The 26,343-nt window shown below is 40.1% G+C and overlaps 3 protein-coding genes across 3 annotated transcripts in view; all 3 read left to right on the top strand.

Moving 5' to 3' along the window:
- Nucleotides 1-26,343, top strand: part of LOC146968941 (complement C1q-like protein 3) — a 59,849-nt gene that overhangs the window by 13,106 nt on the left and 20,400 nt on the right. The gene's annotated exons all lie outside the window — the stretch shown is intronic.
- The window catches only part of LOC146968942 (complement C1q-like protein 2), a 47,621-nt gene that overhangs the window by 7,389 nt on the left and 13,889 nt on the right, over nt 1-26,343 (top strand). The window lies entirely within an intron of this gene.
- LOC146968943 (cerebellin-4-like) lies at nt 9,465-10,625 on the top strand. The gene is made up of 3 exons (XM_085759999.1): nt 9,465-9,497; nt 9,886-10,017; nt 10,107-10,625. Exons 2-3 carry the CDS (start codon nt 9,894-9,896, stop codon nt 10,376-10,378), a joined length of 396 nt encoding a protein of 131 aa, XP_085616125.1. The 5' UTR covers nt 9,465-9,497; nt 9,886-9,893; the 3' UTR covers nt 10,379-10,625.

The following is a 26,343-nucleotide window of genomic DNA, read 5'->3' as shown; positions in this document are numbered from 1 at the left end:
GGTAAACACGTAAGATTTTTAATTGTTGCCAAATAGGCCTGCCTCCAAATCTAATAAAACAGACACTAAATACTGTAACAACAAAGTGTTTTTTTCATGTTGGGACACAAGCTTGATTCCAAATTGACAGCTGCTAGAATTTTTGTGAATGTTTTTATGTTGTGTGATGTCTTGTTTGTTCTAATGCTGCTCTTTATGCCTTTTAAATTGCCCCTTGGGGACCAATAAAGTGTTTGATTGATTGATTGATTGATTGATTGATTGATTGATTGATTGATTGATTGATTGATTGAAAGGAATGCAACCGACTGTTTTGTTGGAAAACACATGAGACCAAATAGGCCTGCGGCCTGCCTCCAAATCGAACAAAACTGACACTAAATTACAACATAACTCACTGAATTTTTAACCGATTTCCTTTTATTACAGTTTACCCTTTCAATGAAACCAAGTGTCCTCAAAAACAGGTATAGTTTTAAATTTGGAGTTGCTAACAAAAAACGACAGACCTAAATCTTCTGATATTGATCCCGTTAGCTGTTCAACATCCTTATAAACAGGAGTGAGGCCACCAGCTGTTGTGTGTTGACAGCAGGTGTAGATAAAACTTGTGGGTCTTTGGTGAGTGAACAGAATCGGCTGAGATCCAAATCTGTGCTAACTGTCTCACAGAAACTAGAAGGAAACATCTGTGGTTGGGTTTAGGGTGAGGTTGGGTTAGTTGGGAGGTACTTATACAATCTCATAAATACTTGACATGTTTTGTTTTCTGTAGAGAAAACCATGGCGTTGTTCAGCGTTAAGTTAGAACAGGGTGGAGCCTATGGACCCTTCAATGGAGAAGTAACTGTGAAGTACAACACTATGATTACAAACATCGGTGACACCTACAGTCCATACAGGTAAATCCATCATATGCAGCCACACTCATTATCATTCATGTTGATTAATTTGAGTAATAGGATTAATAAATAATATCTTGTTTCCACAGGTGTGTTCACTGCACCTACTGCAGGTGTTTATTATTTCACCTTCTCCTGCCGTGCTGGAGAAGTAAAAGTTTGCCTCGCTGGAGCTGATGAAGAACGACCACAAAATTGTCATGACATCTGATCGCAACAGTGAGGTTGCTAATAATGGAGGAAATGCAGTGATCTTGGAGCTGAAGAGCAACGACCAGGTGTGGGTGCGCCTGCCTAAAGGTGCTGCTGTTTGGGCAGGGGACGGCCACACCATCTTCAGTGGGTTTCTGGTCCAGTCGACTTAAAATCGATGTCTCCAGGAAAATAGATGCCAAAACCTGAAATAAATTATGCATCTGTCTTACAATGAAATTTCTAATTGAATCAGGTGTCATGTCCGATCAAAATAAATCACCATAATGCAAATCAAATGAGTCTTGACTGGTTCTATCACTGTTTCATGTCTGAGAACTGATACATTTCTTATTAATCATCAATAACTCAGTCCTGAAAAACTAGCGATGATTATGAGTCACAAGGAAATAATTAAGGAATACCATACCATTGAATCTAACCATGGATTCATAATTGTTGGTAAAGCAGAAAAATTACCAGTGTAGTTATTATTAGGAACCTCTCGGATGTTGGTGGTGTTTATCACTTACTTCTTCTTGATTCCAATGTTTACGAAGCTCACACCCCGGCCTAACCATAACAAACCCTGTGGCATGAAATTTCTACGAAAAAGTGTTATTTTGCTGATGTGGTCTATTTAGAAAAATGACGCAAACCACATGGAAATTAGTTACCCTTGATCTTGAGGCAAAGTAGATCAGTCAGGACAAGGAAACCCCATCTGTCTTGGACACAAACAGTTAGTGAACCAGTTTAAGTTTTTAAAATATGCTGGTGGAAATACATTTGACCTCTTTTCAATTATTCCTACATAAATGAATTATGTTAAACTACATGAATTTGGTAGACATGATAGTTTCCAGCCGAGAAGACATGGGTCTTTGTTAGAGCTGTGTAATTACTAATCAATCAAAATTTAATTGTGATTTCAATTTTGGCTCCAGAGATCTCAAAACTTGAACAATCTAGGAAAAAATGTTATTTCGCCATTTTGCTGCGCTATTGCACTGTACTCACTCAGTCAACACTGTAAACCAAAGTCAACAGAGAGAGAGAGAGAAATGTTGTGTGTGTGTGTGTGTGTGTGTGTGTGTGTAGGGTGTGACAGCAGACGAACTTGACTAGAATCTGGACGAGTCTTGAGTCCTTAGTTGACTGGATGTTCCAGGTTTGATTTCTGGGTGCTCCCTGCATTTGTTTCAATATTATTACTTTGAATTTGATATTCAGTGAGCGAGAGAAAGGGAGACATTTCTAAACAAAATACAGATTTTTTTTTCATATCCTCATTCAGGATTTACTTTTTGAAATCAAACCTGGAACATCCAGTCAACTAAGGACTCAAGACCCTTTTATTACGGTTTCCCCTTTCAATGAAACCAAGTGTCCTCATACGGGTATAGTTTTAAATCTGGAGTTGCTAACAAAGAAATCGGCTTGAAATTCGTTATTTTGTAATTTAGTGTCAGATGGATCTCCTCCTGTCTGACTGAAGAGGAAGATGACACGTGGCAAATTTGAATCTAATTTGAATTAATTTATTAAGGATAGATCCTTGAGATGAATCATCTCATTTTCGATGGGGTCCTTCCACAAAATGATACAAATAATACAAAGTCGAAAGAAAAAAAAAGAAATACAGTGAAACACATTGCAGGACTTACACATGACATACACACACACAGAGACAAGGCTCTCCTAACCCCAGATAATCCACAGCCAAATCTCAATTTAGTAATCAATTTAGTAATATCCATGCTGATAAATAGGAAAAAAGAAAATCACAGAAATATCGGTCGATACGATAAATATACTGTATAAGATGCAACAAGGATATGAATGAGAAAATGAATGTGAAATAAGAATAAAAAAGAAATGGAAAGATGACAGTGGCAAATACACCTGCAGATCACAATGTTTGCGTGGGAAGATGACTTAATGGACTGGAGTGTTTTTTTCATATTGAGACAACCTTCATTCCAAAGAAATGCAACCGACTGTTTCGTTGGAAAACACGTAAGATTTTTAATTGTTGCCAAATAGGCCTGCCTCCAAATCTAATAAAACAGACACTAAATACTGTAACAACAAAGTGTTTTTTTCATGTTGGGACACAAGCTTGATTCCAAATTGACAGCTGCTAGAATTTTTGTGAATGTTTTTATGTTGTGTGATGTCTTGTTTGTTCTATGCTGCTCTTTATGCCTTTTAAATTGCCCCTTGGGGACCAATAAAGTGTTTGATTGATTGATTGATTGATTGATTGATTGATTGATTGATTGATTGATTGATTGATTGATTGAAAGGAATGCAACCGACTGTTTTGTTGGAAAACACATGAGACCAAATAGGCCTGCGGCCTGCCTCCAAATCGAACAAAACTGACACTAAATTACAACATAACTCACTGAATTTTTAACCGATTTCCTTTTATTACAGTTTACCCTTTCAATGAAACCAAGTGTCCTCAAAAACAGGTATAGTTTTAAATTTGGAGTTGCTAACAAAAAACGACAGACCTAAATCTTCTGATATTGATCCCGTTAGCTGTTCAACATCCTTATAAACAGGAGTGAGGCCACCAGCTGTTGTGTGTTGACAGCTGGTGTAGATAAAACTTGTGGGTCTTTGGTGAGTGAACAGAATCGGCTGAGATCCAAATCTGTGCTAACTGTCTCACAGAAACTAGAAGGAAACATCTGTGGTTGGGTTTAGGGTGAGGTTGGGTTAGTTGGGAGGTACTTATACAATCTCATAAATACTTGACATGTTTTGTTTTCTGTAGAGAAAACCATGGCGTTGTTCAGCGTTAAGTTAGAACAGGGTGGAGCCTATGGACCCTTCAATGGAGAAGTAACTGTGAAGTACAACACTATGATTACAAACATCGGTGACACCTACAGTCCATACAGGTAAATCCATCATATGCAGCCACACTCATTATCATTCATGTTGATTAATTTGAGTAATAGGATTAATAAATAATATCTTGTTTCCACAGGTGTGTTCACTGCACCTACTGCAGGTGTTTATTATTTCACCTTCTCCTGCCGTGCTGGAGAAGTAAAAGTTGCCTCGCTGGAGCTGATGAAGAACGACCACAAAATTGTCATGACATCTGATCGCAACAGTGAGGTTGCTAATAATGGAGGAAATGCAGTGATCTTGGAGCTGAAGAGCAACGACCAGGTGTGGGTGCGCCTGCCTAAAGGTGCTGCTGTTTGGGCAGGGGACGGCCACACCATCTTCAGTGGGTTTCTGGTCCAGTCGACTTAAAATCGATGTCTCCAGGAAAATAGATGCCAAAACCTGAAATAAATTATGCATCTGTCTTACAATGAAATTTCTAATTGAATCAGGTGTCATGTCTGATCAAAATAAATCACCATAATACAAATCAAATGAGTCTTGACTGGTTCGGATGTTGGTGGTGTTTATCACTTTCTTCTTCTTGATTCCAATGTTTACGAAGCTCACACCCCGGCCTAACCATAACAAACCCTGTGGCATGAAATTTCTATGAAAAAATGTTCTTTTGCTGCTGTGGTCAATTTAGAAAAATGACGCAAACCACATGGAAATGAGTTACCCTTGATCTTGAGGCAAAGTAGATCAGTCAGGACAAGGAAACCCCATCTGTCTTGGACACAAACAGTTAGTTAACCAATTAAAGTTTTTAAAATATGCTGGTGGAAATACATTTGACCTCTTTTCAATTATTCCTACATAAATGAATTATGTTAAACTACATGAATTTGGTAGACATGATAGTTTCCAGCCGAGAAGACATGGGTCTTTGTTAGAGCTGTGTAATTACTAATCAATCAAAATTTCATTGTGATTTCAATTTTGGCTCCAGAGATCTCAAAACTTGAACAATCTAGGAAAAAATGTTATTTCGCCATTTTGCTGCGCTATTGCACTGTACTCACTCAGTCAACACTGTAAACCAAAGTCAACAGAGAGAGAGAGAGAAATGTTGTGTGTGTGTGTGTGTGTGTGTGTGTGTGTGTGTGTGTGTGTGTGTGTGTGTGTGTGTGTGTGTGTGTGTGTGTGTGTGTGTGTGTGTGTGTGTGTGTGTGTGTGTGTGTGTGTGTGAGTGACAGCAGACGAACTTGACTAGAATCTGGACGAGTCTTGAGTCCTTAGTTGACTGGATGTTCCAGGTTTGATTTCTGGGTGCTCCCTGCATTTGTTTCAATATTATTACTTTGAATTTGATATTCAGTGAGCGAGAGAAAGGGAGACATTTCTAAACAAAATACAGATTTTTTTTTCATATCCTCATTCAGGATTTACTTTTTGAAATCAAACCGGGAACATCCAGTCAACTAAGGACTCAAGACCCTTTTATTACAGTTTCCCCTTTCAATGAAACCAAGTGTCCTCATACGGGTATAGTTTTAAATCTGGAGTTGCTAACAGAGAAATCGGCTTGAAATTCGTTATTTTGTAATTTAGTGTCAGATGGATCACCTCCTGTCTGACTGAAGAGGAAGATAACACGTGGCAAATTTGAATCTAATTTGAATTAATTTATTAAGGATAGATTCTTGAGATGAATCATCTCATTTTCGAGGGGGTCCTTCCACAAAATGATACAAATAATACAAAGTCAATGAGAAATACAATGAGAAAGTGAATGTGAAATAAGAATAAAAAAGGAATGGAAAGATGACAGTGGCAAATACACCTGACTTGCAGATCACGATGTTTGCGTGGGAAGATGACTTAATGGACTGGAGTGTTTTTTTCATATTGAGACAACCTTCATTCCAAAGAAATGCAACCGACGGTTTCTTTGGTAAACACGTAAGATTTTTAATTGTTGCCAAATAGGCCTGCCTCCAAATCTAATAAAACAGACACTAAATACTGTAACAACAAAGTGTTTTTTTCATGTTGGGACACAAGCTTGATTCCAAATTGACAGCTGCTAGAATTTTTGTGAATGTTTTTATGTTGTGTGATGTCTTGTTTGTTCTAATGCTGCTCTTTATGCCTTTTAAATTGCCCCTTGGGGACCAATAAAGTGTTTGATTGATTGATTGATTGATTGATTGATTGATTGATTGATTGATTGATTGATTGATTGATTGATTGATTGATTGATTGATTGATTGAAAGGAATGCAACCGACTGTTTTGTTGGAAAACACATGAGACCAAATAGGCCTGCGGCCTGCCTCCAAATCGAACAAAACTGACACTAAATTACAACATAACTCACTGAATTTTTAACCGATTTCCTTTTATTACAGTTTACCCTTTCAATGAAACCAAGTGTCCTCAAAAACAGGTATAGTTTTAAATTTGGAGTTGCTAACAAAAAACGACAGACCTAAATCTTCTGATATTGATCCCGTTAGCTGTTCAACATCCTTATAAACAGGAGTGAGGCCACCAGCTGTTGTGTGTTGACAGCAGGTGTAGATAAAACTTGTGGGTCTTTGGTGAGTGAACAGAATCGGCTGAGATCCAAATCTGTGCTAACTGTCTCACAGAAACTAGAAGGAAACATCTGTGGTTGGGTTTAGGGTGAGGTTGGGTTAGTTGGGAGGTACTTATACAATCTCATAAATACTTGACATGTTTTGTTTTCTGTAGAGAAAACCATGGCGTTGTTCAGCGTTAAGTTAGAACAGGGTGGAGCCTATGGACCCTTCAATGGAGAAGTAACTGTGAAGTACAACACTATGATTACAAACATCGGTGACACCTACAGTCCATACAGGTAAATCCATCATATGCAGCCACACTCATTATCATTCATGTTGATTAATTTGAGTAATAGGATTAATAAATAATATCTTGTTTCCACAGGTGTGTTCACTGCACCTACTGCAGGTGTTTATTATTTCACCTTCTCCTGCCGTGCTGGAGAAGTAAAAGTTGCCTCGCTGGAGCTGATGAAGAACGACCACAAAATTGTCATGACATCTGATCGCAACAGTGAGGTTGCTAATACTGGAGGAAATGCAGTGATCTTGGAGCTGAAGAGCAACGACCAGGTGTGGGTGCGCCTGCCTAAAGGTGCTGCTGTTTGGGCAGGGGACGGCCACACCATCTTCAGTGGGTTTCTGGTCCAGTCGACTTAAAATCGATGTCTCCAGGAAAATAGATGCCAAAACCTGAAATAAATTATGCATCTGTCTTACAATGAAATTTCTAATTGAATCAGGTGTCATGTCCGATCAAAATAAATCACCATAATGCAAATCAAATGAGTCTTGACTGGTTCTATCACTGTTTCATGTCTGAGAACTGATACATTTCTTATTAATCATCAATAACTCAGTCCTGAAAAACTAGCGATGATTATGAGTCACAAGGAAATAATTAAGGAATACCATACCATTGAATCTAACCATGGATTCATAATTGTTGGTAAAGCAGAAAAATTACCAGTGTAGTTATTATTAGGAACCTCTCGGATGTTGGTGGTGTTTATCACTTACTTCTTCTTGATTCCAATGTTTACGAAGCTCACACCCCGGCCTAACCATAACAAACCCTGTGGCATGAAATTTCTACGAAAAAGTGTTATTTTGCTGATGTGGTCTATTTAGAAAAATGACGCAAACCACATGGAAATTAGTTACCCTTGATCTTGAGGCAAAGTAGATCAGTCAGGACAAGGAAACCCCATCTGTCTTGGACACAAACAGTTAGTTAACCAATTAAAGTTTTTAAAATATGCTGGTGGAAATATATTTGACCTCTTTTCAATTATTCCTACATAAATGAATTATGTTAAACTACATGAATTTGGTAGACATGATAGTTTCCAGCCGAGAAGACATGGGTCTTTGTTAGAGCTGTGTAATTACTAATCAATCAAAATTTAATTGTGATTTCAATTTTGGCTCCAGAGATCTCAAAACTTGAACAATCTAGGAAAAAATGTTATTTCGCCATTTTGCTGCACTATTGCACTGTACTCACTCAGTCAACACTGTAAACCAAAGTCAACAGAGAGAGAGAGAGAAATGTTGTGTGTGTGTGTGTGTGTGTAGGGTGTGACAGCAGACGAACTTGACTAGAATCTGGACGAGTCTTGAGTCCTTAGTTGACTGGATGTTCCAGGTTTGATTTCTGGGTGCTCCCTGCATTTGTTTTAATATTATTACTTTGAATTTGATATTCAGTGAGCGAGAGAAAGGGAGACATTTCTAAACAAAATACAGATTTTTTTTTCATATCCTCATTCAGGATTTACTTTTTGAAATCAAACCTGGAACATCCAGTCAACTAAGGACTCAAGACCCTTTTATTACAGTTTCCCCTTTCAATGAAACCAAGTGTCCTCACATACGGGTATAGTTTTAAATCTGGAGTTGCTAACAAAGAAATCGGCTTGAAATTCGTTATTTTGTAATTTAGTGTCAGATGGATCACCTCCTGTCTTTTTTTTTTTTTTTTTTTTTTTTAAAGTATATTTTTCGGCTTTTTGCCTTTATTTTTGATAGTGATGACAGTAGAGATAGACAGGAAATGGGGAGGCAGAGAGAGGGGGAATGACACGCAGGAAAGGTCTGCCCGACGCGGGATTCGAACCGGGGACGCCTGCGGCGAGGACTGTAGCCTCTACATGGGGCAGCCGCTCTACCCACTGCGCCACGCACCGCCCCGATCACCTCCTGTCTGACTGAAGAGGAAGATAACACGTGGCAAATTAGAATCTAATTTGAATTAATTTATTAAGGATAGATCCTTGAGATGAATCATCTCATTTTCGATGGGGTCCTTCCACAAAATGATACAAATAATACAAAGTCGAAAGAAAAAAAAAGAAATACAGTGAAACACATTGCAGGACTTACACATGACATACACACACACAGAGACAAGGCTCTCCTAACCCCAGATAATCCACAGCCAAATCTCAATTTAGTAATCAATTTAGTAATATCCATGCTGATAAATAGGAAAAAAGAAAATCACAGAAATATCGGTCGATACGATAAATATACTGTATAAGATGCAACAAGGATATGAATGAGAAAATGAATGTGAAATAAGAATAAAAAAGAAATGGAAAGATGACAGTGGCAAATACACCTGCAGATCACAATGTTTGCGTGGGAAGATGACTTAATGGACTGGAGTGTTTTTTTCATATTGAGACAACCTTCATTCCAAAGAAATGCAACCGACTGTTTCGTTGGAAAACACGTAAGATTTTTAATTGTTGCCAAATAGGCCTGCCTCCAAATCTAATAAAACTGACACTAAATTACAACAAAGTGATTGGGACACAAACTTGATTCCAAAGAAAGAAAACATGAGACCAAATAGGCCTGCCTCCAAATCTAACAATATAAAAGCAGCTGTAGGACTCAGGTTGGAGCGAAGACGAGCAGAAGTTTGCCTACAGAGACCGAAAAAAAACTTCTCGAAGGTAAAGTGAAATTATCAAAGACTTTTAATGTAGGATGTACTGAAGAACAATTTGAAGGTTTGATATATGTGAGGATGCCATGTGCCAACTGTTGCCTACATACTTGTGTGCTTATGACAGACCTAAATCTTTGGATATTGATCCCGTTAGCTGTTCAACATCCTTATAAACAGGAGTGAGGTCACCAGCTGTTGTGTGTTGACAGCAGGTGTAGATAAAACTTGTGGGTCTTTGGTGAGTGAACAGAATCAGCTAAGATCCAAATCTGTGCTAATTGTATCACAGAAACTAGAAGGAAACATCTGTGGTTGGGTTTAGGCTGAGGTTGGGTTATTTGGCAGGTACGTATACAAACTCATAAACACCTGACATGTTTTGATTTTTGTAGAGAAAACCATGGTGGTGGCATTCAGCGCTCAGATAGAACGGGGTGGACCCTATGGAAACTTCAGCAATAACACGACTTTGATTTACAACTCTGTGATTACAAACGCTGGTGGCGCCTACAAAACAGATACAGGTAAATCCATCATATGCAGCCACGCTCATGATGACTCATGTTGATTGATTTGAGTAACAGGATTAATAAATAATATCTTGTTTCCACAGGTGTGTTCACTGCACCTTCCTCAGGTGTTTATTATTTCACCTTCTTCTACCGTGCTGCAGAAGAAAAAGTTGCCACGCTGGAGCTGATGAAGAACGACCACAAAATTGTCATGACATCTGATGTCAAACCTGAGGTTGCTGATAATGGAGGAAATGCAGTGTTCTTGGAGCTGAAGAAAGATGACAGGGTTGCTATTCGCCTGTGTAAAGAGTCTACTGTTTGGGCAACTGGCGGCCACACCACCTTCAGTGGGTTTCAGGTCAGCTCGTAGAGTCAATGTCTCCAGGAAAAAAAGATGGCAACAACCTGAAATAAATGATGCATCTGTCTTACAATGAAATTTCTAATTGAATCAGGTGTCATGTCCGATCAAAATAAATCACCATAATGCAAATCAAAAGAGTCTTGTCTGGTTCTATCACTGTTTCATGTCTGAGAACTGATACTGTATGTTTCTTTTTAATCATCAATAACTCAGTCCTGAAAAACTAGAGATGATTATGAGTCACAAGGAAATAATTAAGGAATGCCATACCAATGAATCTAACCATGAATTCATAATTGTTGTGGAGCAGAGAACTGACCAGTGTAGTTATTATTAGGAACCTCTCGGATGTTGGTGGTGTTTATCACTTTGTTCTTCTTGAGTCCAATGTTTACGAAGTTCACATCCCGGCCTAACCATAACAAACCCTGTGGCACGATGAAATTTCTGCGAAAAAATGTTCATTTGCTGTTATGGTCAATTTAGAAAAAAAATCCTCTAAGGTCTGTGTCTCAGGACGCAAACCACATGGAAATTAGTTACCCTTGATCTTGATGCAATGTAGATGTAGTCAGGACAAACAGTTAGTGAACCAATTAAAGTTTTTAAAATATGCTGGTGGAAATACATTTGATCTCTTTTCAATTATTCCTAGATAAATGAATTATGTTAAACAACATGAATTTGGTAGACATGAACATTTCCAGCCTAGAAGTCCAGTCAATTTAAATTTCCTTGAGATAACTATGACCCTGGACAAATGAGAATATTCACAGGCTTATTGCTGCTATTGATTACAGCAAATACATTTCACATCTATTCATCATAACAAATCAAGTTATTCTTCTGCAGATCTTGTCATTGGCCTATAGGTTTGGAACTGGTTCTAGCTGGATTTTCCAGCAGGGTGACTCCGCTTAAACTGAGCAATTGGAGGTGAAGGTCCATTACCAATGAGTAGTCGTCAAAAAAGCTGATAGATTTGAATTTCTAAAAAATAAACACAAAAACTGCAAGTTTAATTTCTACTACTGGTGCATTCATCTTCCAAATGCAGGATTACATTACAAAGTGTACATTTTCACAGAAACCAATCACTGTTGCATCTGGAGAACAGCCTGGACTTTCACTAAACACAACAGCATTGAACGAAGCGTAGCATGTCAACCAGGTTATTCCTGTGTCAAATACCTCAGGAGCTCAAAGTATCAGGTTTAATTTTCACAGTGATATGTTTGAAAGTGATTGGTCAATAAAGTTTTGAGAAGATATACACTTCACCTGTAAAGAATAAATCACATTGTCACAATCATTTATTGAGAAGAGGTAACAAAAACAAACAAACAACCAAAAAACAGCCAGAGACAGAGACAGTGTGGCCTTATGGCTACTTGGGTTTGTTATTACACAGACACATTAACACATTAATTACACAGAAATTGCCTATTGAGTGAAAGAGCACTCCAAAGTACGATGATATAGTTTTCTGCTGATTGAATAAAGCCCAGAGACCTACAAGGTGGATGGCCAGAAAACTGCAGACCAGTGGTAAACTGGTTGAAGTTAACCCTAACCCTAAACCTCGCACCTTACTCTTAACCCCAAGATTAAACCTAACCCTAAGTGTCCAACCCTTAGTCTTAACCTAACTCTAAGCCTTTAACCCAAACCACAACTCTTAAAAACATACTCTACCACCTACAACCTTATACCACTAGAGACTAGACCAACCCTACAAATCGATTAGCCACATATGGAAACAAGAAAAACAAGGAAACATAGGTGAATATTAATTAGACTGTAAACGCAAAGTTTCCAGGGGAAGTTGGTTCAACATTTTCAAACACAGTCGATCTAGAGTAGCCAGGCTAGCGCCGCCTACTGGTTCCGGCAAATTTCATTTGCCTCAACAATGTAGTCAGGACACTAGCAATGCGTTTCGGTGGGTAAGTGAAGGCGATGACGTTGAACTCAAGCGCTCAAGATTAACCTATGAGCTTAACCGGTGTATAGCACACGTGACCACCAAGCAGCAGCGATTAGTTGAAGCAAATGTAAGCAACCGCCTCCCGGAAGCAAACGAATCCCTATGGCTCAGGTTCAGACGCTTTTTGAAATGTAATGAAATAAGCGGCTGATGCATCAGGCTAGATCTAGAGTTCTGCATTTGTACAATGTGTTTGAAGGTGTTGTAGCGCCCCCTACTGTTAATGTCCATCTTGTTGTTGCTGTTTGTGTTTTCTATGTTCCCTTCATCACTTCATTTGTAAGAAAAATAAATAAATAAATAAAACTAAGGAGCTTTTATACAACATCAGGGCGTTAGTACAAGTTGCACCTGCTGTGCTCATCAGTGCTGGTGCAGGTGTCAGATTGAGTCCACTGAAATCCAGATCTTGCTGCTATGAATCAAAGCTCTCACTAGGTGGCGTGAGTGATGCATGAAAACATCACCTACTTAAAGAGAGAGTCCCTGCAGCTCCCTCTGCTCAGTCTTTCGTGTGTGTGTGTATGTGTGGCCGTGAGTGTGGGTGCGTTGGCGGTTGAGTCAGAGGCAAGTAGTAATATCACTGTCAGTGCTTTACGACATGTACAGTACAATGCACTTTGACAAACCATCATCCCGGTGGTGCTTTGTAACTTTTCATGACATGTTGTGTCTCATTTCACAATCCTCAGGAATCAAGAAAAGAAGAAAATAAATCATGTTTAGTGGTTACTGTTGATTCAGTGAAGAGTGGGACATTTGGAGGAGCCTTTGAAACAGGAGCAGGAGCAGAGTTCGGGCTGATAGTAGCTAAAGTAAAGGACAGTTCAGCACTACTATATCATGAATATGTCTCCATTATAAGACATAGTGTAAGGCAGTGGCTACGTCGGCCTGTTGACAACTTTAGTGAAGAATGAAAAATCACAACAATTCTTCAATTCTCCAAATGAAGTTTCCAGAGGGTGAAATCTAATTTTAAAGTACAAAAAAATCAAATTTTCATCTTTGAACACCATCAAGTCAACAAACTATAATTTTTTCCAAGATTGATTGATGAATAATTCCTTGAAAAAATGATCATACTGGGAACAACATCGAGAAAAACTGAGATCACAGTGTTTTGGTTTGTTAGGGCTAGGTCTTCATTTTATATATTAAATGTACAAAAGTTTCTAAAGTATTGTGGCTACATTTTGGTGAAAGTTGCACAACTGTAGCACATACAGTTGATGTGTCAGGAATTTTCAACACACACACACCCACCCATGAGGATCATTGACATGTGCTTGGAGTACCAAGCTTGGAGACCTTTGTGCAAAGTCTGGTGATCTTTCATGAATGGGAAGTAGGATTTCCTAGGAAAAAGAAGAAGAAAAACACTGGCAAAAACAATAGGCTGCTTGGCCCCTAATAAGAGAGAAGATAATCCTTAATTCGTCCCGTCAGAAAGCACTATAACACACATAAAAGCAGAATATGAAGTGAGTTAAATGTACCGTATTGATCCGAATATAAGACGACCCTGAATATAAGACGACCCCCCTTTTTCAAGACCTGTCTTTGGAAAAATACCTTTTTCAGACAAAATCAAAGAAAAAATTAATCTTTTTAAAATCATGTTTTCAGTATCTGTGAAATAACGTTCTGGTAGATTGTAGCGCCCACTGATCTCTCTGAATGTGTGTAAGTGTGTGTCCATCTCTCTTGCGCTCTGTTTACACAAAAAGGCACACGCATCAATTGCGGTGTTTTATTTTGAAAATTGTTTTGATTTTAAAAGTTGAGCGGATTCTCTCGTGTTTCTTTGTTTGACCTGCCTGGCTTGACGCAATCGCTCGCAGCTCGCGCACAAAATAGACCAGACACCGAAACGATTGCTGCAGGACGTCTGGTGTGAACAACACAATCGTTTAACATGAGCCCCGAAAGGAAACTGGCTCAGTTTCTCGGCGCTTCGCAGCTATTCGGCGCCTCCGCGTCCGGTGTGTCCGGTGTGTCCCTGTCCCCGGCGACAACGCGGCCGTAGCCGCTGTGATATGACGCCCCCGCCCCCGGAGGAACTGTGAAGGAGTCAGCTGTGATTAAAATGACCTAAACCGAGTGGAGTTGAGCTGTAACTGTGTGGCAGCGCTCTGCTGTGTGGCGAAGGGGCAACACACACACACACACACACACACACACACACACACACACACACACACACACACACACACACACACACACACACACACACACACACGCGCGCGCGCGCGATCATCCTCTCAGACGCAGCTGCATCTCTGCAGGTCACTGGTGTGTGAGTGAGGAAGAAAAGCCCTGACTTGCTTGGACAGACGTTGTTTGATGTCACCCGCTGATTTGCATATATAAATATCTAGACCCCGAATATAAGACGACCCGTCTTTTTCAGACTTTTTTTGACGGAAAAAATATCGTCTTATATTCGGGTCAATACGGTACTATCTGGACAAGAATGCAGCTGTGTCACTTGACCACAAGAGGAAGCTGTTGCTTACACTCACTTTCGGCAGCCCACCTAACCTTAACTCTCCCATTTGTTCTGTTTATTCAAAATGGGCAGAAAGATGCAAAAAAAGAAAAGACATTTATTAATGTCAAGAGTTAAAATCTGGTTCTCGATAGCTAAAAGCCTCTAAAGCGAAACCAAACCTAGCCCAGAAAAAAAGCACTGAATTATGATACTGATGTTGAAACTGGTAAATTCTGTAATCTAATCTAATCTGTTAAAATTGACACAGTAAGTCAAACAAAGTCTGCAGAGCCACAAATGTGCCCCAAGGAGAATTAAAGAGTAACTAAACCCCTCAGTTTTGGCTGACGTGCGTCTAAACTGGAAATTTAAAAAATGCCTGGATTATGGGCGGGGCTCCAGGAGCAGTTAGGACACGCCCACTCTCCAACAGCGGCCACATTCACATGGCAGCCATCTCAGTCGCGTCTTCACACACCCGCATCACTACGCGGCCATTGTGGCATTTGCCCATATTGCCCTATGGCCAGTCCATCACTGGTCCTAATCCTCAACACACCTGGTGATGTTTCCATCTTTATTATTTGTAACTGGACAGAGACGGTAGACTGCATCAGTCAGACCATTTGAATAACTTTCACTCCGTTATCTCTTCCAAATGTTGTGTTACAATTGAGTGTTTAGAAAGCACACTTCTGCATTATTCTATAGTCATACAGGGGATAGTAAGCTGAGTAAGTACACTTACACAATTAAAGAAATGAACACATTTCTTCTCAATATGTGTAGGTTATAATGAATCCCATAGGCTCTGGACCTACTTCACCCACTAACTTTATTTTACATGCAGTGTACCTTATCATAATGATGATTTTCTTCGGCCAAGACTGTTTGCTTCAGAATTAGGCAGTCGGTCTGTGGTGTTTTAAGTTTTTGTTTATTGTATTTAATATAAGGAAGTTCTCATTGAACAATAGATGATACCCCCAATTCCAATCCGCCCCGACTCAGGCCCTCAACCCTCACTGACTAAAGTGACGTCAGCTCTAAGTGACAGAGTGTGAGAGTCTGTGAGGGTCCAGATGCTGTAAATATGAATGGAACAGCACTTACACACTCTCACGACACGTTACCTTGACAACAACATGTTGTTGACTCCGGTCTTGGGCCGATAATTTACCGTACTTTCAACGCGCACAAGGTGTGTGAGGTGGACGGACTCAAAACAAAATGTTCCCGGATCAGATCTGCTCAAATCATCATCAATAATCACAAACTGCACATGTTAATACTGACAGTAAACTTCTTTTTTTTTTCTTTTTTTCTTTTTTTTTGGTTGTTGCTCCTGTCCATTAACAATAAAGAGAGCGGCGGAGCTCTCTCTGACTACGTGTGGTAATTTACTTTTTTTTTTTTTTTAACACTTGCGTTCCGACGGCATCTCATGTGTTTGACTTCACAACGCTATGAACTGTGGGTAATTCCCCTACCCAAAGTCAGCATCGGTGCTGACTTACGGTAAGAGGGCAGTAAGGGCTCATTCACTGACTCACTGACTTGATGATCTGACAATGGAACAGCCCTCACACACTCACGGACTTCCCGTGAACGCGCCTCTAAGTCAGTGAGTCCGTGAGCGGTCGGATTGGAATTGGGCCATTATGTATCTAAACAAGAATGCACCTATACCACTTGACCACAGGAGGTAGCTGTTGGTTATACACCCACTTTCAGCAACCCACCTAAACCTAACCATCACATTTGTTCTGTATATTCAAAATGAACAAAAAGATGAGAGAAAAGAGAGAAATTTGGTTCTCGGGAGCTAAAAGCCTCTAAAGCAAAACCAAACTTATCTCAGAAAAAGCACTGAATTATGATACTAATACTGAAACAGGTAAAAATCTGTTAGTTTAGTAGATGGCCGTAGTTCAAACAACTTTGAAATATATCCCTGTCATAGTCTGAAGACAAAAGTACTTTGCCCTTCATCATCACATATATCATTCGAGTGAACCTTCAACAAAACTGTAAATGATTTGCATAAAATTTGGACTTTGCTCAAGATGGGTGATCATAAAACATACATCTGAATACCGTAGTTACACAGAAATGCAGCAAAGGCCCAACCGATGTGGGATTTAAACCAGAGCCAGCTGCAGAGTAGCCTCAACACATGGGGAACCTGCTCTACCCACTGAACTAAACAGCTCCAGAAAGTGTGAATCTTTTTAAAATCAATCTGCCCACCGCTATTAAACAATAGCTAAAAGCAGCTGCAGGTCTGTCATCATCCTCTTTGCAAGTGGAAGAGAAAAAAACACAGTTTAAATGAATTAATGGTTATGGCAAAGTGTGGAATCCATGTAGGTTACTAAGCCATGTACTGTAAGGTTAGATTGAGGTTTAAGTCATAGTTCAGGTATCACACCCAGAAGATCCGAATGGGCATGTTGATCATGCCATATAAGGACCCAAGATTCATTCCAAAGAAATGCAAATGATTGATCCTTAAGTAAGACAAACTGTAAACTTTGAATAATTGCCATTTGACCTGCCTCCAAATCTGACAATATAAAAGCAGCTGCAGCTCAGGTCGGAGCGGAGACGACCAGAAGTTTGCCTATAGCATCCTACTAGCATCCTATGTTTTCGGAAGCTGCACAGAGCTCAAATCTCTCTGCTCTGCTCTGCTCTATGTGCAGTTGGTCCAGCTGTAGAGGCCAGCTCGTTATCAAAGTCTATAAATAGAACAGTGCAGGTGCAGCCTGGCCACTCGTTAAGATGTTTTTAAACACAGCCCCACACACACACATGATAAACCAGACTGACAGAGGATGTCCACGCACAAACACAGGCATCACACTCACACAGACAGACACACACAGACACTCACACACAGTCACACATGCACACATACACAAACAAACAAACACACAAACACAACACTGTTCCACACAGTAAAATGTAAGCAGTTAGTTGAGTCGCCATGGTAACTTCTGAGGGCAGGCTGCCACACTGGTGTAATCAATCAGATCATTAGGGAGAGAGGAGTTCTGTGGCGCTTATCAACAGTATTACTTTCTGCACATGTACACGCAGACAGAGAGACCGTCAGACTCACACACCCAGACACACACACACAGGTTTTCAGCTCACATTCATCAGCCTCTCAATGATTTTATACTTTTGATGTAAACATCTGTTTATTTGTTATTTGTTGTAATTTGTTATAGGGGTGGAACCTATGTACAAGCCAACCGGCTTTGTTCCCTCCTTGCACCATTGAAATTTGTGTGCTAAATAAATAAACTCTCTAAACTTTAAACTCTCCAACAATTTATATTTTTCTCATGAATTTAAGTTCAGACGTTTAGTCTTTCCAACTCTATTAATAGTAGTACAATTACAGGTGGAGCCAGGACATAGGATGCAGCTTTTAACATGTGTCCTATCTATCTATCTATCTATCTATCTATCTATCTATCTATCTATCTATCTATCTATCTATCTATCTATCTATCTATCTATCTATCTATCTATCTATCTATCTATCTATCTATCTATCTATTTTCAAACCCTTTGTCTCTTTTTTCTCTCTTTTTCTTTCTTTCTTTTACTCCTTCATTTGTATTTTACATAACTTCTTTCTATCTTTCCCTCTCTATCCATCCATCCATCTACCTCTTTCTATCTATCATCCCCCTCTCTCTTTTTCTTCTTTCTTTCTTTCTTTCTTTTACCCCATTTCTTTTTACTTCTTTGTTTCTTTCTTTTGTTCTGTCTTTCTTTCTACTCCTTTTCTCTTTCTTTCTTTCTACCGCTCTCTGTATATCTCTCTCTTTCATTTATCCACCCCAATTTCTTTCCTTCTTTCTTACTACCCCTCTGTCTCTTTGATTCATTCTCTATTCTCTTTATCTTCTATTATTCTGTTTTTCTTACCTTTTTCTTTCTCTATCTACCCTTCTCTCTGTGTCTTCTTTCTTTCTGTCCTTTTGTTCTTTCTTTCTTTCTCCATCTACCCTTCCCATTTTCTTTCTTTCCTTCTGTCCTTTTCTTCTTTCTTTCTTTCTTTCTTTCTTCAGCTCATTCAGCATTGTTTCAACAATTTCTTCAGCTCATTCAGCATTGCTTTCAGCATTCACACCATTTCCATTCTTGGAAATGTTTTTTCTAGTATTATTGTTCTTCTGTTCGGCCATTTTCTTCCGCCTTTTTACGGTCTTCTTCTAGTCCTTCATACTTTGTGCTATTTCAACAATTCATATATCAAAACGTGCAGCTTTTTTTGAACTTTATCGGCATTACTTTTCTCTTTTTAACTATTTATACTTTTTAAAATATTTAACTTTTTCTGCAAATTAAACTCTAGACAAATTATTTTCTCCAGTTTTGTAGCCACACTTGTCTTCTGGCTAAAATTCTGGTCAAAAATGCAAAGAGACTTAGATAATAATTTAAAATATTTTTTAAATGCAGCCAGGGAGCTCTCTGCTCTCATTCAGCCCAATGCATTTTTTTCACAGCAGCAGGAGAAGGAGCTCAACTTTGTAACTTCTCCACAACTCTGTCTGTAGTCCAGTTGGTAAGGTGGCCGCTTGCCAACCCCAAGGTCACTAGTTCAAATCTAGGCTGAGCAATCTTGTTATGTGATGTTGAATTCTGCTCCCCTCCCCCACCCTCAATTGGTTACAGGTGTTTGTGAAGAGACGCATTAATTGCTTCTGCCACCGTTTGCAGCACGTCATCACATTACAATGGCAACATGCTTATGTCTGTGCTCTCTGTGGCGAAGTGGCAGAGTAAAGGTTTATTGATCATGAGGTCATGGGTTCGATTCCTGCCTCATTCATGTCGTACTTTCTGCTAGAGACTTCATTCAAATTCTGATTTATAGACAAACTTCTAATTGCTCATTAGTGTGACTGCTTCAGCAGTCACACTATTGTTCTTCTGTTTGGCCATTTTCTTCCGCCTTTTTACGGTCTTCTTCTAGTCCTTCATACTTTGTGCTATTTCAACAATTCATATATCAAAACGTGCAGCTTTTTTTGAACTTTATCGGCATTACTTTTCTCTTTTTAACTATTTATACTTTTTCAAATATTTAACTTTTTCACAAAAAATCTCACATTCATCAAAGTCTCAACCTCTCTTCTTCACAACTCCACTGTAGTGTAGGGGTTAGGGTGGATGCTTGCCAACCCTAAGGTCACTGGTTCGAATCCAAGGGAAGAACTCTTGTTATGTTATGTTGAATTCTGCTCTCCTCCCCCGCCTTCAATTGGTTACAGGTGTTTGTTATCTCCTTGATTACTTATACCAGTTTGCAGCACATCATCACATTACAATGAATGACAACAGTCTTGAAAGCAGTGTGCTCTCTGTAGCCGAGTGGCAGAGTAAAGGTTTAGTGATCATATGGTCATGGGTTCGATTCCTGCCTCAGTCATTTCACTTCATTGCTTGACTTTTGATTCCAATTATTCAGCTGTCATTGGACAGTCTTTGATTCCTCATAGTATAAAGCTCATTGTAACTCAGGTTCTCTGTGGCCATATGGTTAGTGCTCAGCCTGAAATTCACAGACATTTTCATTCTAAGTCATTCAAGCTTGACTCTCAAGCTTTCTTGATGTTGACCGTGTGCAGATCATTAACAGACAACAGTCTCTGCAACTGTGTGTGCACTGTGGCCTAGAGGCAGAGTGGAAGTCTAATGACCATGAGGATGTGGGTTCGATTCTGACCTTGGTCAAACATTTGTATGGTGATCACAGCTTGCACTATTTGCTAATTCTGCAACAGCGTTCAGTTGCTGTCAGCAGTCACACCATTTCCATTCTTGGAAATGCTTTTTCTAGTTAGTGTGACTGCTGAAGCAGTCACACTATTGTTCTTCTGTTTGGCCATTTTCTTCCGCCTTTTTACGGTCTTCTTCTAGTCCTTCATACTTTGTGCTATTTCAACAATTCATATATCAAAACGTGCAGCTTTTTTTGAACTTTATCGGCATTACTTTTCTCTTTTTAACTATTTATACTTTTTCAAATATTTAACTTTTTCACAAAAAATCTCACATTCATCAAAGTCTCAACCTCTCTTCTTCAGAACTCCACTGTAGTGTAGGGGGTAGGGTAACTGGTTGCCAACCCTAAGGTCACTGGTTCGAATCCAAGGGAAGAATTCTTGTTATGTTATGTTGAATTCTGCTCTCCTCCCCCGCCTTCAATTGGTTACAGGTGTTTGTTATCTCCTTGATTACTCGTACCAGTTTGCAGCACATCATCACATTACAATGAATGACAACAGTCTTGAAAGCAGTGTGCTCTCTGTAGCCGAGTGGCAGAGTAAAGGTTTAGTGATCATATGGTCATGGGTTCGATTCCTGCCTCAGTCTTTTCACTTCATTGCTTGACTTTTGATTCCAATTATTCAGCTGTCATTGGACAGTCTTTGATTCCTCATAGTATAAAGCTCATTGTAACTCAGGTTCTCTGTGGCCATATGGTTAGTGCTCAGCCTGAAATTCACAGACATTTTCATTCTAAGTCATTCAAGCTTGACTCTCAAGCTTTCTTGATGTTGACAGTGTGCAGATCATCAACAGACAACAGTCTCTGCAACTGTGTGTGCACTGTGGCCTAGAGGCAGAGTGGAACTCTAATGACCATGAGGATGTGGGTTCGATTCCGACCTTGGTCAAACATTTGTATGGTGATCACAGCTTGCACTATTTGCTAATTCTGCAACAGCGTTCAGTTGCTGTCAGCAGTCACACCATTTCCATTCTTGGAAATGCTTTTTCTAGTTTATGATGCTTTTTTAAGCATCATTGAAAAATCTCACATTCATCAAAGTGCTTCATTGGAAGTGTTGGAATGGCCTAGTGGATAAGGTTCCTGCCATCCAACCACAAGGTCACAGGTTCAAATCCCACCTGAGCAGTCTTGTTAGTGTGTCAGCCACTTTGAACTTTAACCAATACCACTTGGTCTGGTCACATGATCAAACTTGATAATGCATATGCGCCCCCAACTATTCTCTTTACCTCTTTCAATCTTGGTTTGTGTTAACATGTTTCTTGTTTATACCACTGCACTAAGATTGATTTGCACTGGAACTACAGCTTTGGGCTCGTTAACTTCAGAGTGAGACAGAGTGCAGTTCATCAACAGACAACAGTCTCTGCAACTGTGTGTACACTGTGGCCTAGAGGCAGAGTGAAAGTCTGCTGACCATGAGGTTGTGGGTTCGATACCTACCTTGGTCAACCATTTGAATGGTGATCACTGCTTGCACTATTTGCTAATTCTGCAACAGCGTTCAGCTGCTTTCAGCATTCACACGCATTTCCATCAGGAAATGCTACTTTATCTAGTTATTAGTGTGAATGCTGGAAGCATTCACACTATTGTTATTCGGTTCGGCCATTTTCTGCCTTTCTTTGTCATGTAACTAGTCCTTCATACTTTGTGCTATTTCAACAATTCAAATATCAAAATGTTCAGCCTTTTCGGGACAGGTGTGCTATGTCTTTTCTCTTTTCAACTATTCATACTTTTTGCAATATTCAACTATTTCTGATTTTTTTTCCCCATAGAGAATGCATTGGAACAGTCTTGAAACTCTTCAAATCTTCTTACTTCTTTCAGCCTTTAAAGTGTCCACATACTTTCAGCTAGAGACTTCATTCAAATTTTGAGCTGTAGACAAACTTTTTAAGTATTCCTCTATGACTCAGCTTATTGATATCTTCAACAGGCCGGTGCATATTCTCATTTGCCCAGGTCATAGTATTTCAAAGGAGGTTAAATCGAAAGCAACTGGACTTAGTTATTTGTCTAGGAAGGCGTTTCACCTCTCATCCAAGAGGCTTCATCAGTTCATGTACGCATCTGACCAGGCTGGGACTGGTCCAACTATCTGGTGTGGAGACTCACTATTTAACCTCTTGTGTGGGCGTTCACAAGGGTGATGATGTCACTGGTTCCCATTTGTGCTCCAAGTGCCAACGACAGTCGTTTAAATGACTGCCTTTGATGGAAGGTTGGTTTCGACTTCGTTAGTGCCCTATTGTGTTATAACGACAGTCGTTGGAGCCACTTGCCACTTGTGAACAGTGGTTGTTCTTTGAGGCTAGATTGTTGAATCTCCTGGGAAGGGATGAAAGGGCAGCATTGTAAATTGGAGATAGGTGGTGTCTCAGGCCACCTCCCCTGTTGAGGGATGGTTTCTCTACTTTTACAAAAATAGCTTCTTTGACTCCTCTTTCAAACCATCTGTCCTCTCTGTCTAGGATTTGGACATTGCTGTCCTCAAAGGAGTGGGCTTTCTCCTTGAGATGTAAATGGACAGCAGAGTCCAGTCCTGAGGAGTTTGCTCTCCTGTGTTGGGCCATGCGTTTATGCAGTGGTTGTTTTGTTTCTCCAATGTAGAGGTCTTTGCATTCCTCGTTGCATTGGACCGCATACACCAGATTGCTTTTGTGGGTGTGTGGTGTTCTGTCCTTGGGATGTACCAATCTCTGTCTGAGTGTGTTGCTGGGTTTGAAATACACAGGGATACGGTGTTTGTTAAAGATCCTCCTGAGTTTTTCTGATACTCCAGACACATATGGAATGACTATGTTGTTTCTCTTGTTTTGTCTTTCTTTCTCAACCACTTTGCTGGTTTTCTTTCTGGAAGCAGCTGCAGTTTTCACAAAGGTCCAGCTAGGGTAACCACAAGTTGTGAGGGCGCCTCTCAGGTGCTTGTGTTCTGCCCCTTGGGCCTGTGAGCTGGTGGGCACGTTATCAGCTCTGTGTTGTAAAGTTCTGATAACCCCAAGCTTATGTTCCAGAGGGTGGTGAGAGTCGAAAAGTAGATATTGGTCTGTATGTGTGGGTTTTCTGTATACCCCAATGTGGAGGCTCCTGTCCTTTTTCATATGGACGTCACAATCTAAGAAAGGCAGACTATTGTCCTTGACATCCTCTCTGGTGAACTTGATGTTTTTGTCCACTGAGTTAATGTGTTCGGTAAAAGCTTGCACCTCTTTGGTTTTGATTTTAACCCATGTGTCGTCCACATACCTGAACCAGTGGCTCGGTGTTGTTCCTTCAAAGGAGTTTAGAGCCTTTTTCTCTACCTCCTCCATGTACAGGTTTGCCACAATAGGGGATACTGGTGAACCCATGGCACAGCCGTGTTTTTGCCTGTAAAATTTGCCGTTGAACTGGAAGTATGTGGTGTTCAGGCACAAATCCAGAAGCTGGCAAATATGTTCGGGTTTGAGTTTTGTTCGGTTTTGCAGGGAGTTGTCTTGTGTGAGTCGTTCTCTTACTGTGGCCGAAGCCTCCATAGTTGGGATACAGGTAAAAAGAGAAGTCACGTCATAGGATACCATAGTGTCATCTGGTTCCATTTTTATGTCCCGGACTTTATCCACAAAGTCTATAGAGTTTTGGATGTGGTGTGGGGTGTTTCCCACCAAAGGAGCCAAGATATTAGCAATGTGTTTGGCTATGTTGTAAGTGACCGAGTTTATGCTGCTGACAATGGGCCTGAGCGGGGACCCTTCTTTATGGATTTTGGGGAGTCCATATAGGCATGGGGTTGAGTCCTGGGGGTAAAGCCGGTAGTATTGTGTTTTGTCAATGACCCCTTCTTTTTGTAATTGTTGTAGACATTCTATCACCTTCTTTTTATAGCCACTGGTCGGGTCTCGTTTCAGAGTTTCATAAGTGTTAGAGTCGCTGAGTAGTGTAGATATCTTAGCCTGGTAGTCAGTTGTATTGAGCACAACTGTGCATCTACCCTTGTCTGCTGGGAGGATTGTAATGTTTTGGTCTTTGCTCAGAGCCGTCACTGCTTTCCTCTCCTCAAAAGTGAGGTTAGAGGGGGGGACCTTAGCCTCGGCCACCGCCGCTGACACTTTTAACCTTAGCTGATCTGCCTCAGTTCCGGTTAAGTTGTTTTTCCTTATAGCAGATTCTGTAGCTGTAATCAAATCCACTATAGGTAGCTCTTTCGGTGTCATGGCAAAATTCAAGCCTTTGGCAAGGACCTCTTTCTCAGGTTGGGTGAGTTCTCTGTCAGACAAATTCTTAACCCATCTGTTTTGTGTTTCTTTCTGTGCTGAATGGTCAGTTTTTTGCCCCCATGTGAGAATTTCTGTGTTATTGTCAACACGTCGAGATTGTAAATTGCGGAATTTCTTGGTTTGTCTCTCTTTGCTTTTGTTATGTTGTGATAGTTGTGCCTTTTGGGTGAAATCCACAACTTTCTCCATGATGGAGCTAGGTAAATGTTTTTTCAGTTTAAGCAGTGAGTGGTCAGTTTTCACTTTTAGGCCCTCGATAGTGAAATTGACCTGTCTTATTCGTTCGTTAAGGAGTTGGTTTTGAGCCTTTTCCATGATTTTCTCCACTCTATGCCCTCTCATAGTGGAATTTAAGCGTAGGCTAGTTGGTGTAAGCCTTTGTTGTCTGCATCTCAGACTGAACCGTAGGTGGTTCCTATAATCTGCAATTTTCCGAGCCTAGACAAATAACTAAGTCCAGTTGCTTTCGATTTAACCTCCTTTGAGATATCTTCAACAGTTTCTGATATTTGGCCGCTTTAAAATCATTAAGTTTTTTGACAAAATCCAGCTTTATAATGGGTGTGTGTTGCGTCTAACGAGCAGGGCTTAGAGTGAGTGACATCATCGCTAGAGTGAGAGGGATCGAAAAAACATTCAGGATTTTTTCTGGATAAATTGCCAGCACGGCCACAAATTAAACTCTAGACACATGATTTCCTCACTGGTTTGTAGCCACACTTGTCGTGTCTCATTTGATGTGCTCAAAACAGCAGCCAGACTTACAGAATTATCTCTATGAGCCTAATTGTGCAGCTAGACCCGCTCCAGTGGCTCATCCACTTCAATATAAAAGTAGGAGCTGATTTTTTTAGAAAAACAGAAATGCCCCCCTTTTCTACCTTGCGACCCTGAGAAAAGTTTTTGCCCTACAAACATTTAATGCACATCATTGTGCTCAGGAACGTCTCCTTGCCCCAGTAGTCATGGCCACATTCTGATAAGAGGTACGGTTCTCTTTTTCTGGGCTGTTTTCAGAAGCTGCTCCGAGCTCAAATCTCTCTGCTCTGCTCTGCTCTGCTCTGCTCTGTGTGCAGTTGGTCCAGCTGTAGGAGCCAGCTCGTTATCAAAGTCTATAAATAGAACAGTGCAGGTGCAGCCTGGCCTCTCGTTAAGATGTTTTTAAACACAGCCCCACACACACACATGATAAACCAGACTGACAGAGGATGTCCACGCACAAACACAGGCATCACACTCACACAGACAGACACACACAGACACTCACACACAGTCACACATGCACACATACACAAACACACAAACACACAAACACACAAACACAACACTGTTCCACACAGTAAAATGTAAGCAGTTAGTTGAGTCGCCATGGTAACTTCTGAGGGCAGGCTGCCAATCAATCAG

Source organism: Trachurus japonicus, chromosome 18 (genome assembly GCF_045865225.1).
Source record: "Trachurus japonicus isolate A0001 chromosome 18, Traja_1.0".
Classification (NCBI taxonomy): domain Eukaryota; kingdom Metazoa; phylum Chordata; class Actinopteri; order Carangiformes; family Carangidae; genus Trachurus; species Trachurus japonicus.
This window is presented reverse-complemented; position numbering and strand designations above follow the sequence as displayed.

Excerpts from the sequence above, each read along its gene's own strand:
- LOC146968943 (XM_085759999.1), top strand. The coding sequence starts at position 9,894 with ATGGTGGTGGCATTCAGCGCTCAGATAGAACGGGGTGGACCCTATGGA. Across the intron at positions 10,018-10,106 it reads CGCCTACAAAACAGATACAG|GTGTGTTCACTGCACCTTCC; the intron begins GTAAATCCATCA and ends TTGTTTCCACAG.